Source organism: Jaculus jaculus, chromosome 6 (genome assembly GCF_020740685.1).
Source record: "Jaculus jaculus isolate mJacJac1 chromosome 6, mJacJac1.mat.Y.cur, whole genome shotgun sequence".
Taxonomy (NCBI): Eukaryota; Metazoa; Chordata; class Mammalia; order Rodentia; family Dipodidae; genus Jaculus; species Jaculus jaculus.
The window spans coordinates 31,399,405-31,417,638 of record NC_059107.1 but is presented as its reverse complement, the minus strand read 5'-3'; the positions used below and the strand labels follow the sequence as shown (position 1 = coordinate 31,417,638).

Here is an 18,234-nt window from a genome sequence, read left to right as displayed (position 1 = left end):
TCCAGGTCAGCCTGAGTTAGAGTGAGACCTTACCTGGGGGAGTTGGGGGGGATTTATTTTAGCCGGGCATGGTGGTGCACGCCTTTAATCCCAGCACTCAGGAGGCAGAGATAGGAGAATCGCTGTGAGTTTAAGGCCACCCTGAGAATACAGAGTGGATTCTAGGTCAGCCTGGGCTAGAGTGAGACCCTTCCTCATAAAAACAAAAAAATTTTTTTAAAAATTTATTTAAAAAAAAAAGAAATCAAGGAGTCAGCATACACCACTGATGTCTACATTCTAAATATTTTTCCCTAACGTCACATGGAGATCAATATAAAACAAGTGAATGAATTTATGAAAATGGGAGAAATACTAGCTACAAAGTTAACTTGCCCTTGGTTGTGGTCTTGAGACAACATAGCTGTAGATCCTGTGATCAGCTGTATTGACCTGTAGGGGTCGAGAAGGAGGTGGATTGAACACACTCGGCACACCCTCTTGCTCATTCAGTCTGTCCTGCACAGCAGCCTGAGAAGGAAAACAGAACAGCAAGAGCTTCAGTGATGCGCTCTCAACATAGGGTGTTATTACACAAAGGTCACCTGATGAGTGTGTCTTGAGGGACATTTCAATCTGCTATACTGAGAAGCAAATAGAACTCACACATGGTAGAAGGGACCAGGAAACCTGTCTAGTAATACCATTTACGTAGCAAGCACACTATGTTTATTCAAATAGAATGCTTTATTCAGAGTGTCTGGAAGAGGTGGCGTTTACTGTACAACCCCAAGAAAAGTCCACAGCGAACACAGTGTGCACAGCGCTTTGAACCCAGCCCCAAAGCTGTAAAAAGTCACTCCATTCATGGCAAAATGAAGGAGAAATAGTGCTCAGATTTAAGATCTGAATATTCAGGGCCAGGGATGTAGTTTAATTGGTAAAGACCCTGTATAGCACGCCTGAGGCCTTGTGTTTGATGGCCAGCTCACATAAATCAAGTGCAGCAGTTAATTCTAGTACTAGAGAGGTGGAGGCAGGAGAATCAGAAGTCCCAAGTCATCCTCATTACAAGTAAATCTAGGGCCAAAAGATCCTTTCAAGCCATACCATATAGATTTTTAATGTAACATAAGATAAACAGCTTATTCATATAGTTTAAAATGAAAGCTGGGTGTGGTGGCACATGCCTTTAGTGGTTAAGGCATTTGCCTGCAAAGTCAAAGAACCCTGGTTCAATTCCCCAGGACCCATGTAAGCCAGATGCACAAAGGAGAACATACATCTGGAGGTCCTGACATGCCCGTTCTCTTTCTCCCTTTCTTTATCTCTCAAACAAATAAATAAAATAGATTTTATTTATTTGGTTTTTCAAGATAGGGTAGTTCAGACTGACTGGAATTCGCTATGTAGTCTCAGGGTGGCCTCAAGCTCTCGGCAATCCTCCCACCTCTCTGCCTCTTAAGTGCTGAGATTAAAGTCATGTGTCACCACACCCAGCTTAAAAAGTATTTTTTTCAAAAGGGGCTGGAGAGATGGCTCAGCAGTTAAGTTGCTTGCCTACAAAGCCAAAGGACCCAGGTCTGATTCCCCAGTACCCATGTAATCCAGATGCACAAGGTGACACATGCATCTGGAGTTCGTTTGTAGTGGCTAGAGGATCTGGCATGCCCATCCCCACCAAAATAAAACAAACAAATAAATAAAATATTGTATAAGAAAATTCTAACAGCCATATGTCAACATGTCCAATAAAATAATGTCGTATAAATGGGCACAGTGGCTGATGCCTTTAATACCTGCACTTGGGAGGCTGAGGCAGGAGGATTATCATGAGCTTGAGGCCAGCCTGGGCCATTACACTGTGAGTCCCAGGTTATCCTGGGCTAGAGTAGGACCCTGCCTCAAAAAAAAAAAAAAAAAAAATACTGTCACTCAATTGCCAGTATGATATTGCACACCTTTAATCCCAGCACTCGGGAGGTAGAGATAGGACTTCGAGTTCAAGGCTACCCTGAGACTACATAGTGAATTCCAGTTCAGCCTGGGCTAGAACAAAACCCTATCTCAAAAAAGAGGGGCAGGTAGGGAGGGAAAGAAGGAGGGCGGGGGCGGGCTGGAGAGATGGCTTAGCAGTTAAGGCGTTTGCCTGCAAAGCCAAAGGAACTTGGTTCGATTCCCCAGGACCTATGTAAGCCAGATGGCACACATGCCTCTAGAGTGTGAACCTACTTCAAAAAAAAAAAAAAAAAAAAAAAAAACAGACAAAAAACAGGTTTCATGCTGGAAACACAGTAGCTAACAAAGTTGAAGAAAAACAGCTTTCCTGGAGATTTTGTTCTATTGGACTGCTCTCAGAGCAATTAACCTCACAGATGTGGCATCAAAAGTATTACTGATGGTGTCATGAAATGGTAACCAATTTCATGGACAAGTAAGAAAAACAAAAGAACTGTGTAGCAACTTGCAATTGGCTACTTGGAAAATACAAAAGAATAAACTAAAAAAAAAAAATCTGGTATCTGATTAAAAACTAAATATATATAAAAATACATTAGGGCCAGGCGTGGTGGCGCACGCCTTTAATCCCAGCACTCGGGAGGCAGAGGTAGGAGGACTGCCATGAGTTCAAGGCCACCCTGAGATGACAGAGTTAATTCCAGGTCAGCCTGGACCAGAGTGAGACCCTACCTTGAAAAACTAAAAAAAAAAAAAAAAAAAAACATTAGGGCTGGCGATATGGCTCAGTGGTTAAGGTACTTGCCTACAAAGCCTAAGGACTCAAGTTTAACTGTCCAGATCCCATGTAAGCAGATGCACAATGACACAAGTGCCCAATGTTGCACATGTGCACAAGGGGACACACACATAAGTGGACACTGTTTTCAGATTGTCTTCTAAATATTCATGTTTATACCCATAGATTAGTGCTGCTCTCAGCCTTCATCAGAGATTGTTTTCCCAGTGGGCAGTGTTTAATGCAGGGACTCCTAACAGATCAAAGTGCTGAGTACAAGTGATTGAGTGCTTAGCTCGAAATGGCTCATCCAAGGCCCAGGGAACACTGGAGAAGAGGAAATGAAAGGAACATAAAAGCTAGAAGATGGGGAGGAATGCTGTGGAAAGCTCTTCAGGATATGATGCGGATAGCGCAATCAGGAATACATGACGTCTGTAGTCACCTGCATGAGATTTTTACAAGATAGGACTCATCAACACTCAATCATGGATGGGAAAGGGGCTCATGAGGCACCACCCCACTTCCCTCAAGAGTTATTGGCAGTTAATGGGTGCTGGGGGAGGGAGAGAATATTTCTTCAGTGGTGTGGCTACTGGTAAGCTGCCATGCTCTAAAAATACCCTCCTCATCCCTGCTCATGTGAACCACCCTAACTCAGTGGGTCACCACGGAAAAAAGACATGGAAGTAGGACAAGGACGACTTGGGATAAAGGAAATGAGCAGAAGCAGAAGGGGAATGAGTGGGTGGTGGGAATGAACATGATCAAAATACATCATACACACATACAAAATTAAGTAAATATATTAGGACAGACACTATAGGAATGGATTTCGTCATCATGTGTCTATGATTTCATGAATTTTCATATTTTCACACCTCTTTTTTTCCCCAGATAGGGTCTCACTCTTTCACTATGTAGTCTCAAGGTGGCCTGGAACTCACAAGGATCCTCCTACCTCTGCCTCCTGAGTGCTGGGATCAAAGGCATGCGCCACCACGCCTGGATCCATACCTTTATTTCTAAAGCAATCAATTCATAATTCTGTAAACAACAGCAATAGTTCCCTATCCATAATGGGAAAAGATTGTTGATATAGAAACAGATAAGTTTTTTAGGGGGCTGGGAAGATGGCTGTTGGTGAAGTGTTTGCTGTGTAAGCATAAGAACCTGAATTTGGATCCTAGAACACATGTAAAAAGCTGTACATGTGGCTGGAGAGATGGCTTGGTGTGTAAGGCACTTGCCTGTGAAGCCTAAGGATCCACATTCTATTCCCCAGTACCCACATAAGCCAGATGCACGTGGTGATGCATCCATCTGTAGTTACTTACAGTGCCCTGGCTTCTCTCTCCCTATTGCTCTCTCTCTCAAATAAATAAATATTAAATTTTTAAAAAGGGCTGGAGAGAGAGCTTAGTGGTTAAGGTGTTTGCCTGTGAAGCCAAAGGATCCAGGTTTACTTCTCCAGGTCCCAAGAAAGCCAGATGCACAAGATGGCGCATGCATCCTGAGTTCGTTTGCAGTGGCTAGAGAGGCTGGATGCCCATTCTCTCTCTGTCTCTCTCTGTCTCTCTCTCTCTCTCTCTGTGTGTGTGTGTGTGTGTGTGTGTGTGTGTGGCTTGACTCAGGTATCCCCCATAAACTTAGGTGTTCTGAATGCTAGGTTCCTAGCTGATGGAGATTTGGGAATTAATGCCTCCTGGAGGCAGTGTCTGACACTCTCTCCTATTGCTATTGTCCACTTGATGTTGGCCAGGGGGTGATGTCCACCCTCTGCTTATGCTATTGTTTTCTCTGCCATCATGGAGCTTCCCCCTCAAGCCTGTAAGACAAAATAAACCTCTTTTTTTACAACTATTCTTGGTTGGGTGATTTCCACCAGCAATGCGAACCTGACTGCAACACTCTGTCTCTAATAAATAAATAAAAATAAATCTTTTTTAAAAAGCCAGGTGTGGTGGCACACACCTTTAATCTCAGCACTCAGGAGGCAGAGGTAGGATGATTGCCATGAGTTCAAGGCCACCCTGAAACTACAGAGTGATTACCAGGTCAGCCTGAGCTACAGTGAGACCCTATCTCAAAAAACCAAATAATAATAATAAATAAATAAATAAATAAATAAATAAATAAATCTTTTAAAAAAAAACTTGTACTTGGTGGTGGTGAGCACATGTAATCCCAGCACATGGGAAAGAGAAATAGGATCCCTGAGATTTTCTGGCCATCTGGCATAGGCAACTCTGTGAGCTCTAGACTCAGAGAGAGACCCTGTCTCAAAAAAATAAGATGAAGGGGGCTGGAGAGATGGCTCAGTATTTCAGGGTCTTGTCTGAAAAGCCTAACAACTAGGGTTCAATTCCCCCGTACCCATGTCAAGTCAGATGCGCAACATGGCACATGCATCTGGAGTTTGTTTGCAGTTGCTGGAGGCCCTGGCGCGCCCATTCTTTCCCTCCCTGCCTCTCTCTGATTTCAAATAAATATTTAAAAAGATAAGGTCAATACAAAAATTTTCAGTGTCAGGGATGGGATACCTTCCAGTTAGTTATTGGCCAGGGAGATCCCTGATGCCCCCAAAACATTATAGGCCATTGCTGAGGCCCTTGGTTTCCCACCAGGAATAGATGGTAAGACCCTATTGCTGAAGACTCCACATACTTGGGCTGCAAGGATACTGAGAAAATCCTGCTGGAACTGAGCTGATAACCTCCTCCATGTAGACCAGCTGACAGAAAGCTAGAAGAAGCATACACACACAAATTTTCATCCTGAAGCCAGGACAGTGGCTGGGCACGCCTTTAATCCCAACACTTGGGAGGCAGAGGTAGGAAGATCACTGTGAGTTGAGTTCACGGCCACCCTGAGACAACATAGTGAATTCCAGGTCAGCCTGGGCTACAGTGACACCTAATACCTCGAAAGACCAAAATAAATAAATAAATAAATAATTCCATCCTGTGACCAGAGGGGAAAAAAGCTTAAGAAAAAATCATATACCTCTATGTTCCAGTTATGTTGTTCCAGGGTATGTCGACATTGATCCATAGATTCTATACCAGTCAGATCCTGAAAAGGATAAAAATAACAAGTAATGAAGCAGGCTGGAATGCTAGAATGTACCTCAAATGGTAGGGTGGTTGGCAAGATGCACAAAGCCTTTGGTTCAGTCTCCAGCATCATATAAACCAGGCACAGTGGCATAGCACTTAGGAGGTAGAGATAAGAAGATCAGAAGTTCAAGGTCATCCTTGATTGTGCCAGCCTGGGATACATGAAATCCTGTCTCCAAAAAAAAAAAGGAGGGGAGGTTGGGCATGGTGGCGCATACCTTTAATCCCAGCACTGGCTGAGGTAGGAGGATTGCTGTGAGTTCAAGGCTATCCTGAGATAGAGTCAATTACAAGTCAACCTGAGCTAGAGTGAGGCCCTCCCTTGAAAAAAATAAAAAAGTAAAGGTGGGTGGGCGCTGGAGAGAGGCCTTAGCAGGTAAGGTGCTTGCTTGCGAAGCCTAGGACCACATTCAATTCTCCAGGTCCCACATAAGCCAGAAGCACAGGGTGGCACGTGTCAAGTTCGTCTGCAGTGGCTAGAGGTCCTAGCACACCCATTCTCTCTCTCTCTCTCTTCCCCTGTCTCTAATAAAACAAACAAAAAAAAGGGTTGGAGAGGAGTCTTAGGGGTTAAGGCATTTGCGTGAGGAGCCAAAGGACCCAGGTTCAATTCCTCAGGACCCACATAAGCCAGATGCACAAGGAGCACATACATCTGGAGCTCATTTGCAGGCTCTGGCATGCCCATTCTCTGTCTCTTCTATATCCTCTGCTTGCAAATAAACAAATTAAATTAAAAAGGGCTGGAGAGATGGCTTAGCAGTTAAGCGCTTGCCTGTGAAGCCTAAAGACCCCGGTTCAAGGCTTGATTCCCCAGCACCCACGTTAGCCAGATGCACAAGGGGGCGCATGCATCTGGAAATTGTCTGCAGTGGCTCGAAGCCCTGGCGCGCCCATTCTCTCTCTCTCTTTGCCTCTTTCTCTGTCTGTCACTCTCAAATAAATAAATAAAAATAAACCAAAAAAAAAAATTTAAAAAGGGCTGGAGAGATAGATTAGTGGTTAAGCGCTTGCCTGTGAAGCCTAAGGACGCCAGTTCGAGGCTCAATTCCCCAGGACCCACGTTATCCAGGTGCACAAGGGGGTGCACGCATCTGGAGTTCGTCTGCAGTGGCTAGAGGCCCTGGCGTGCCCATTCTCTCTCTCTCTCTCTGCCTCTTTCTCTCTTTGTCTGTCACTCTCAAATAAAAAAAAATAAAAATAATAAACAAAAAAATTTTTAAATATTAAAAAAAAGAAGCTAGCAGAGGTGGTGCATACCTTTAATCTCAGCACCAGGAGGCAGAGGTAGAAGGATCACCCTGAGTTTGAGGCCACCCTGAGCTACACTGAGACCCTACCTCACCAAAAAAAAAAAAAAAAAAAGAAGAAGGAAGGAAGGAAGGGCTGGGGAGATGGTTCATTCTGTAAGGGCCCTGCCACTTAAACATGAGGACCTAAATTTGATCCCCAGCACTCACATAAAAGTTAGGCACAGAAGTGTGTAACTGCAATCCCAGGGCTCTGGTTGGTGGTTAAGACAAGAGGATTCCTGGGATTTACAGGCCAATCAGTGAGCTCCAGGTTCAGTGAGATACTGTCTCAAAAACATGGTGGGAGAGTTGGGTGTGAAGGCACACGCCTTTAATCTCAGCACTTGAGAGGCAGAGATAGGAGGATTGCCATGAGTTCAAAGCCACCCTGAGATGACATAGTGAATTCCAGGTCACCCTTAGTTAGAATGAGACCCTACCTTGGGGGGGGGGGGCAGGGAGAAAAGAAAAGAAAAAAACATGGTGGGGGACTGGAGAGTTGGCTTAGCAGTTAAGGTACTTGCCTCCAAAGAACCCAGGTTTGATTCTCTAAGACCTATGTAAGCCACATGTACAGATGGTGCATGTGTCTGGGGATCGTTTGCAGTGGCTGGAGGCCCTGGGGTGCCCATTCTTTTTTTCCTATCTGCACCCCCCCCAATAAATATGAATAACTAAAAAAAAAAAACAAACAGTAGGGCTGGAGAGAGTATTTAGCATTTAGCAGTTATAGACACTTGCTTGCAGAGGTTGCCTGTCTGGGTTCAATTCCCAAGATTGTACGTAAAGCTAGACGCACAAAATGGCACATATATGTAGAGTTTGTTTGTCGTAGAAAGAGGCCCTGATGCACCCATATACAAGTGTGCTCCCTCACTCTTTTATGCCTTTCCAAGGATATATACAGAGAACCTGTATACGGGATTCTAGCCACTACAAACTCCAGATGTATGCACCACTTTGTACATCTGGCTTTACATGGATACTGAGAAATCAAATCCAGGTAGACTTTGTAGGCAAGCATTTAAACCACTGAGCCATCTCTCCATTCCTCTTTCTCATAAAGATATGTAAACATGTTTGTTTTAAGTGTGCCAAATTTTATTTAATGAATTAAAATCCCAGGAACCCCTTGATCTCACCCAAAGTGTTCATAAATATGGACAGCATGGCAAATTTTTTAAACAATCCTATTAAAAATTATAAAAGCCAGTTTCCAAAGCTTTAGTCCCACTCTTGAGGGGCAGTGAAATCCTTGAGCAGCCAGTGCATGGGATTGCCTGACTCCTGCATCATCTGGAATGCACAGCTTAATTCCTACACGACACGGGAAGGAAGCCAACGTTCATGGTCCAAAGGGAGCAAACTGTTCCGAGGGAACACTCCTGGCTGGATTCCCATGTGTTCAAGTTCTGATGACATTGAGCATTTCTGTCCCACTGGCCTGTTATACTCAACCTAGTTCCTCTCTGTTTCATCACAAAGGAAACTGGAAACAATCTGTGAAAGTAGCATGACACTGGGATGTGACCAGTATCATTTAACTGTGCCGAATCATAGGTGAGTGTGCTTTCAATGAGAATGGCTAGCGGGTATACATGCACCCTGATGCCACAGTAAGTGAGGAGATGAAGGAACTCAAAGAAATCCGCTTGGTGAAGGAGACAGGGCAGCTGTACCCCAGAAAGGGCTTATTAGGCTGAGGTTGCAGGCTCTCCATTGGAGGTGCTCGGCTCACTCTGACCTGAAGCCAGACTGCAGTATAGGATGTGGAGACTTCAGCTAGACCATGAAGTGTCACAGAAAGCATAAGGAGAGTACCTAACACGCCAGAGATCTTCACCATGGCTGAGATCTCGGCCCCAGGGCCCACAGAAAGCACAAATCCTATAAACATATTTTTTTTTTAAAAAAGGTGGAGAGTAACTGAGGAAAATATCTGGTATCAGCCTCTAGCCTCTATACCCACATAGAAGGGTGCCCACACATATGAAAATGCATATACACATGCATACCACAAATTTAAAAAAATACTTAGGGAAAACCAATATTTATTTGGATGATTTTACCTTTAACAAAATATCTGCCAGGTGTAGTGGCACATGCCTTTAATCCCAGCACTTGGGAGGTAGAGGTAGGAGGATCACCATGAGTTCAAAGCCACCCTGAGACTACATAGGAAATTCCATGTTAGCCTGGGCTAGAGTGAGACCTTGCCTCAAAACAACAACAACAACAAAATCTCTAATCAATAACACTAAGAAAATCCACTGAAAATATTGAAGGTAGGTGTATACGTACAGGAAGACTTCACTAATTCAGAACTGAAAACGCCAAGTATCTGTTCCAGATGCAGAGGATATCTATCTTTAAGATGCCATCTGTAGGGCTGAAGGTAGCTCAGTGGTTACAGCTCTTGCTGCAAAGTCTGTTCTCAAGATTCTCCCCCAGCATGACATGCTTGCTCTCATTCAGCATGGTGTCCATGTGGCCATGCTTTCATTTTTGTTAAAACCTTTTTAAAATTAGATGTTAAGTGGAGCCGGGCGTGGTGGCACGCCTTCAATTCCAGAACTTTGGAGGCAGAGGTAGGAGGATTGCCATGAGTTTGGGGCCACCCTGAGACTACATAGTGAATTCCAGGTCGGCCTAGGTCAGAGTGAGACCCCACCTCAAAAAACCAACCAGACTTCCAGCCAAGATGGCAACCGCCTAGCTGCCCTGCAAATCCCAGGGAAGAAAAGATAGATGCAGATCCTAAGGAGAGAGCCACCCCATCATACCTCAAAAGAGTCCTGACTGAAACTAAGGAAAATTGGCGAAACAAGCAAGGGTGCTGTTTTCCTGATGAACTGGATACCAGCACAAGGGGGAAGGAGACCAACACAGAGAAAAATCAACGCCTACCAAATCAGAGAGCCAGAGCCTCAGAGGGCCCCAACACCTCAGCACTGAAGCAGACCAAAAATGAACCCAACATGGCTCAGGGAAATTTTGCACAAGAGGGGACAGAAAGAGTGTCAGAGCCACATGTTGGGTCATGATATACAGAGACATATATCATACCAGTAACTGTGGGCTAACCCCACAATGCATGACCCATATACCTCAACAAGGAGGGGCCAATGGGAAGGGGGTAGGTCATGGATGAGCCTAATAATGGTACCAAACTGCCTGTGCTTGCACAGTAGAAAACTAAAAAAAAAAAAAACACAAAATAAAAGCACATTCATGCCACTGGCATGTGTGTGGAGGTTGGAGGACAACTTCCAGGTCAGTTATCTCTTGTCCACCTGAAGCAGGGTTTCTCTGCCTCTGCTACTCTTTGTTGCATGTACCCCAAGGCTCTAGAAAGTTCTCCCACCTCTGTCTCCCACGTCAGGATTGTGTCAGCAGGCTGAGATTACAGAAGCCCATCATGACTTTCTAACATTTAAAAATAAACCAGGCATGGTAGCCCACACCTTTAATCCCAGCACTTGGGAGGCAAGAGGATTGCAGTGAGTTTGAGGCCAGCCTGGGACTACAAAATGAGTTCCAAGTCAGTTTGGTCTAGACTGAGACCCTACCTCAAGAGAAAAAAAGTTTAAAATAAAACAAAACCAAATGAAACAAACAAAAACAAAACAAAACAAAACAAAAAAACAGCCAAAAGAGCCAGGCACGCATGCCTTTAATCCCAGCACTTGGAAGGCAGAGGTAGGAGGATTGCTGTGAGTCCAAGGCCACCCTGAGACCACATAGTGAATTCCAGGTCAGCCTAGAGTGAAACCATACCCCCAAAAAACAAAAATTTAAAAAAAAAAACCAAACAAGGGCTGGAGGGATAGATTAACGATTAAGGCACTTGCCTGGGAAGCCTAAGGACAGGTTTGATTCCCTAGTACCCATGTAAGCCACATGTACAAGGTAGTACATGCGTCTGAAGTTTGTTTGCAGTGGCTCGAGGCCCTAGAGTACCCATTCTCACTCTCTTTCTTGCAAAAAAAATACATAAATATATAAGTAAATAAAATATCTTTTAAAAAAAAAGAAAAGAAAAATCTTAATGACTAGGCTGGTGAGATTGCTCAACAGTTAAAAGCATGTGCTTAAAAAGCCTGCTGGCTCAGGTTTGATTCCCCAGTACCCATGTAAAGCCAGATGCACAAAATAGTACATGCATCTGGGGTCCGCTTGCAGCAGCAAGAGGCCCTGATACACCCACACTTGCAATCTCTCTCTCCTTGCAAATAGTAATAATAAGAAAGTACAAAAAAATTTCATTTTGGTTTTTTGAGGTAAGGTCTCACTTCAGCTCAGGCTGACCTGGAATTCACTATGTAGTTTCAGGGTGGCCTCGAACTCATGGTGATCCTCCTACCTCTGCCTCTCTAGTGCTAGGCTTAAAGGTATGCACCCACCATGCCTGGAGTAAAAATATTTTTAAAATATCATAGTGATAAAGTAAAATTATCACAGAATTTCAATGCCTATCAACACACTGAATTTGTTCAGATTTCTTTTGTTGTGCTGGGGATCAATCACAGGGCCTCATGTATGTCAGGCAAGCACACTACCACTGAGCTCTAATACTCTTGGTCTCATGCGGGTTTTTAAATTCCAAATGTTGTGATTCTAGGATGATTGCTAAAAGTACAAATTTGGAGACATAGATCAGTAGCAGAATGCTTGCTTAGCACCTGAAAAGCCCAGATTCAACTCTCAGCACTGTAAAACAACTGGTCAGTGTAAAAGCCCAGGAAACAATATGGCTTGTTGCTGCTTTTAAACTCCTCAGCTGATTCTAATGTACAGCCTAGCTGGGAAACCCATGGTATTAATGTACAATCCTAAAATGGAGCAGAGAGTGTTTTGTGGAAATGGCTTCCTCCCTCGCAGAGGGACTGACCAAAACAAAGGACACATGAACACAGAAGAAAATATCAAACAGAAAATGACATTTTATTGAGAGTCCTTCAGCCTGAATGCTGGAGGAAGGCCTCCCCAGAGCAGAGAGGTACCTATGACAACTGAAGGGCTAGCCATAGGGAATTATGTGGGAAGAGGATTCCAGGCAGAGGAACATGCAAAAAATCTGAGACAGGTAGATATGTGACAATGCATTTACTAAACCCCACCACAAAACTTCACAGCAGAGTGAACTTCAATGTATGTAAGTTTAAGAAAACATTGAGGAAGTTGTGTGTGGTGACACACACCTATAATCCCAGCACTAGAGAGACTGTGAGGCAAGAGGACCACATGCCCTAGGCCAGGATGGGCTATACTATAAGACCCTGTCAAAAGAAAGAGAAAAGAGAGAAACAACTTAAGAGACCAGAGCATCCTTGGATAAACACAGACTATGATGAAAATATATGTAGTTTGTGTATTTGTGTTACAAATGTATGAAGCAAATACATCGAAGGGAATAAGGGAAAGGGGAAAAGCACTGACCTAAGTGAGCAGAGTCTATAATAAAGGGAAAAGGAATTGCCCTCTCTGGTTGACAGGCTGTTTCCATGGGCATATAGTAAACTGAAGCCACTACATCTGTATGTGCACAGAGAAACTGAGTAAGTACATGATAGAGGGAAGAGCCAGTTTTACTCCTGAAGGGAGGTTACAACTATCTCAGGAGGCTATACCACTGGATTACAGAGCTGGAGAGATCTCTATCAACTCATGTCAAGGTAACTAAAGAGGGTGCAGATGGTTACTTGTAGAAAACTTAGCTTACACTACACATATGTGCAGTGAGAGGCCCTACAAACACCCAGGCCCAGGTCTTGTTCTCTAATACTATCTTCCAATAAAAAGAACCAGAGCTCCTTGGAGAAATGCTGGCACAGGAACTGCAACAAATATATGAGGGAGGTAGAAAGAAACTAGTGCTAAGGAAGTGATCAAAACATACATACATACACATACACACACACACACACACACACACACACACACTCACACACACACACACACACACACACACACACACACACGTCTTGTGCTGGCTGTTTGGTGTGTCTCTGTTTGGATTTATGAATGGGAGCCAGTTTCTTCCACCACTGATGGAACTTCTCCTTGGATCTGTAAGCTGAAATAAATCTTTCCTCCTATACTTCTTAAATCAAACCCCCCCACACACACATACATAAAGCCCCCCAATGATGGGTATGTCAAGGGAATATAGGAGTCTAATGAAAAAGGTCCCAGTGGCCAAAGCTCTTTGAGCAATAAAGTAAAGCAATACTAGAATATGATCCAAAGTACAAAATACAAATGCAGAGAAAAGTACAAGCTTGCCTAAATAAATGGGGGAGGAAAGGTAAATATCCTGCTCTTTTGTGATTATCAAGGCTATTGTGGTGGTTTGAATAGAATAGATGGCCCCCAATATATTCAGTTGTTTATTTGTTTGTAGTTTGCATCTTTAGCCACCTGGCTGGAGGCAGAATCACTTGGTGGATCTTAAGGTGTGCTGGTGGGTTTCCGATTTCAATCTAAAGATATGCAAAGTGTGCCTAGCTAGAGTTCCTGAAATATGCTGTGGCTTTTGACCTTTAGGCTTGTACTTCTCTCTCTGTTTGGGCCTGTGAAGGCAGGCCAGCTTCTTCTGCCAGGATGGAACTTCCCCTGGATCTGTAAGCTTCAATAAATCCCTTCCTCAATAACTGTGCCTGGTCTGGAAGTTTATCTCAGGGAACCTAAATCTGTCTGGTACAGCTGTCAAAAACATGGAATGAAAGCCAGGTGTGGTGGTGGCACATGCCTTTGATTCCAGCACTCAGGAGACAGAGGTAGGAGGATCACCATGAGTTCGAGGCCACCCTGAGACTCCACAGTGAATTCCAGGTCAGCCTGGGCTAGAGAGAGACCCTACCTCAAAAAAACAAAATAAAAATATAATATTATTGTAATTTCCTATAAATGCAAATCTATTCTAAAATGAAGTTATTTTGAAAGTGAGACAAGTCTGGCCAGGTGTGATGGCACATGCCTTTAATTCCAGCACTTGGGAGGCAGAGGTAGAAGGAACCTTCATGAGTTTGAAGCCACCTTGAGACTACGTAGTGAATTCTAGGTCAGCTTGGGCTAGAATGAGACCCTACCTCAAAAACCCAAAAAGGGCTGGAGAGATGGCTTAGTGGTTAAGTGCTTTCCTGAGAAGCCTAAAGACCTGTTTGAGGCTCCATTCCCCAGGACCCAAGTTAGCCAAGTGCACAGGGGGTACATGCGTCTGGAGTTTGTTTGCAGTGGCTGGAGGCCCTGGCATGCCCATTCTCTGCCTCTCCCTCTCTCTCTCTCTCTCTCTCTCTCTCGCTCTCAAATAAATAAACAAAAAAATTAAAAACCAAAAAGAAAAAAATGTTATTTTTTTTGAGAGTGAATGGATGCACTAGGGCCTCCTGCTGCTGCAAATGAATTCCACATGCATATACCATGTTGTGCATCTGTCTTTATGTGGGTCCTGGGGAACTGAACCCAGGCTGTCAAGCTTTAAAGCATACAACCCTGAACTGCTGAGCCATCTCTCCAGCCCCTCCACTTGATATTAATGTACAGCTAAGATTGAGAAGCACTAAATTCAAAGCCTGAATTCCAAATTTGGTGGGAATGATAAAATTATATATATATACACTATTCTGGGGGTGTAGCTCATGTGGCAGTGTTTGCCTAGTGTGCTGCATCCAATCCCCAGCACCACATAAAAACCAGAGATTGAAAACAAAATAAATAAATAAAAATTAAAATTGGGCTGGAAGAATGGCTTAGCAATTAAGGAGTTTGCCTGCAAAGGTAAAGGACCCAGGTTTGATTCCCCAGGACCCAGGTAAGCCAGATGTACAAGGGGGCGCAAGCATCTGGAATTCATTTGCAGTGGCTGGAGGCCCTGGAGCTCCCATTCTCATTCTCTTTCTCTGTCAAAAACAAGTAAATAAAAAGCAGAGATAGTAGTAAAAGCTTGTAATCCCAACCTAGGAAAAGAGAGATATGGGGCGTTCAAGGTGATCCTGGATACATGAGACTTTGTCTTTACGGGTACTTGCCTGCAAAGCCAAAGGACCCAGGTTCGATTCCCCAGCACCCATCTAAGCCAGAAGCACAAGGCGGCACATGCCCTGGCATACCCATTCTTTCTATCTGGACCCCCCTCAAATAAATAAAAATATTTTTTAAGCCAGGCATGGTGGCGCACACCTTTAATCCCAGCACATGGGAGGCAGAGGGAGGATAGCCTTGAGTTCAAGGCCATCCTGAGAATTCCAGGTCAGCCTGAGCTAGAGTGAAACCCTACCTCAAAAAAAAAAAAAAAAAAAAAAAAAAAAGCCTGGGGCTGGGGAAATGGCTCAGTGATTAAAGGCCCTTGCTTGAAAAGCCTACCAGCCTGAGTTTAATTCCCCAAACACCCAATAAACCAGACACATTAATATGGCATATGTGTCTGGTGCTCATTGGTGGCACCAAGAAGCACTAGTGAGCCTACACACACACACACACACACACACACACACACACACACACACACACTCTCTCTCTCTCTCTCTCTCTCATATACACACAAATTAAGAAAATCAATGAAACACTGTAGAAGTCTAAGGAAAGAGAGAGGTGTCTTAGAAACAGATAACAGTGAAGACAGCAACAGAGCCAAAAGGACGAGATGGTAGATATTGTGTGTGGAGGAGTGAGACGTGCCCGACCTTTTTATTTATTTATTTTTGTTTTTTTTTCTGGTTTTTATTTTATTTTATTTTTATTTGAAAGAGACAGAAAGGCAAGAGAGAGAGAGAGAGAGAATGGGCACACCACGGCCTCCAGCTACTGCAAACAGATTCCAGATGCATGTGCATCTGACTTACATGGTACTGGGAAATTGAGGTCATTAGGCTTCATAGGTAAGAGTCTTAACTGCTAAGCCATCTCGCCAGTCCTTTTTTGTTTTTTCAAGGTAAGATTTGGCATTAACCCACATTGACCTAGAATTCACTATGTAGTCTCAGGGTGTCCTCGAACTCAGTGATCCTCCTACCTCTGCCTCCCAAGTGCTGGGATTAAAGGCATGTGCTACCATGCCTGGCTTCAGATTTTTTTTTAATATTTTATTTTACGGCTGGAGAGATAGTTGGTTTAGCAGCTAATGCACTTGCCTGCAAAGCCTAAGGACTCAGGTTTGACTCTCCAGTACCCAAATAAGCCAGATGCAGAAGGTGGCACATGCATCTGGAGTTCATGTGCAATGTCTAGAGGTCTTAAAACACTATGCAGAAACAGGCAACCTCAATGCTAGCCAGCAGCCTGGTTTCTAGTGACTTGTGCACAAGGTTAAACAAATAAGAACTCTGAACTTGCTTGACACTATGGAAACAGCTGCCTCTGCAACTAAAACTAGGTCGGTTTTCACTCAACTTTTTTTTTCTTTTAAGTTAGTTTTTAAAAAATTACTAGAGAAGAATTAGGAACATGGCTAAATGAGCAAAGCGCTTGTCATGAAGCGTGAGTACCTGAGTACATGAGTTTGGATCCCTAGTACTTGCTGATTAGCTGGCCTAGCCAAACAGAATTGTCACCTCTAAGTTCAACAAGATACTGTCTCAAAAAAACAAGGTGGAAGGCCAGCATGGTGGCACCCGCCTTTAATCCCAGCACTGGGGAGGCAGAGGTAGGAGGATCACTGTGAGTTTGAGGCCATCCTGAAAGTGCATAGTGAATTCCAGGTCAGCCTGGGCTAAAGTGAGACCCTTTAAAAAAAAAAAAAAAAAAGCCTTTGGCTAGTCAGGATCACTTAGGATTGTAGATTGCAAATCCAGGGCCAGTCTAGGCTACATAGTGAGGATTTGTCTCAAGAGAAAAAAGGAAGAAGAAAAGAAAAGAAAAAAACACACTCTGTTTGAAAGTTTTTTTTTTTTCCTTTAGGAATATGCACATTTTGAAAGTTCTTGATAGATACTCCAAATGCATTTCATAAGGAATATTCCCATCTACACTGGATAAAGCTGGTTCCAACAGTCAAAACTAACTTGTTTCTAGTTAGTGCCAATACATGTTTTGTAATGCCAGTTTTGTTCAGAATTTTGGCAGGAGACATTCCATTAGCCTTGCTCTCATACCTGCCTTACCCATAACATATGCATTTCTGGAAAAGAAGACAGAAAATAACCTCAGTCAGATTTCAAGTTCCTCTCATAGTAATTTCTTAAAACTCAGCAGGATACACACACATTCTCTCTTCCTCTCTCTCTCTCTTTTTGAGGCAAAGGTCTCACCGTAGCCCAGGCTGACCTGGAACTTACTCAACATCTGCAGGCTGGCCTTAAACTCACAGCAGTTGACTCTCGAGCTAAGTCTCCTGAGTGCTAGAATTAAAGCTGTGAGCCACCATGCCCAGCTCTAACTTATAAATACATTAAAGAGAGAATGAGAATGAATGAATATGGATTTGTACACACCTTTAATCCTAGCAGTTGGAAAACAGACATAGGAGGATTGCTGTGAATTCTAGGCCTGCCTCAACTTCAGAGTGTGTTCCAGGTCAGCCTGGGCTACAGTGAAACCCTGACTCAAAAAACAAACAGGGCGTGGTGGCGCATGCCTTTAATCTCAGCGGAGGTAGGAGGATTGCTGAGAGTTCAAGGCCACCCTGTGATTACATAGCAAATTCCCCAGTATCAATGTAAATCAGATGCACTCATTTGTAATGGCTAAAGGTCCTGAGGCACCCTTTCTCTGCCTCTTTCTCTCTCTTAAATTAAAAAAAAATTTTTTTTTTTAAATTACAGCCGGGCGTGGTGGCGCATGCCTTTAATCCCAGCACCCAGGAGGCAGAGAGAGGTAGGAGGATTGCCATGAGTTCAACGCCACCCTGACACTATACTACATAATGAATTTTAGGTCAGCCTGGGCTAGACTAAGACCCCACGAACAACCAAAACAAAATAAATAAATAAATGCAAATAAGGTTTAACTTTGTAACTTTGACTTCTCTCTGGTCACTTGCCAACTGTCACCAAGCATCCCCCATCAGGTACCTTCATGTGAACAGTCTTCCTGAGAAGTGGTCCTTGCTCTGTGCTCTTTTCCTCCTGCCTTATCTTCCTAGACATAAACTCCCAGGGATTCAAGAAAG

At 43.6% G+C, this 18,234-nt stretch overlaps 1 protein-coding gene across 2 annotated transcripts in view; it reads right to left on the bottom strand.

Moving 5' to 3' along the window:
* Positions 1-18,234, bottom strand: part of Faf2 (Fas associated factor family member 2) — a 65,485-nt gene that overhangs the window by 33,647 nt on the left and 13,604 nt on the right. Inside the window, exons 2-3 of one of the 2 annotated variants that reach the window (XM_045152744.1) lie at positions 5,723-5,791; positions 376-510 (exon numbers count right to left, since the gene is read on the bottom strand). In XM_045152744.1, the coding sequence (XP_045008679.1) occupies positions 376-510; positions 5,723-5,791 (204 nt within the window). Of the gene's footprint in view, positions 1-375; positions 511-5,722; positions 5,792-18,234 lie in introns of those variants that run through there. The other variant, XM_045152745.1, reaches the window with a different exon arrangement.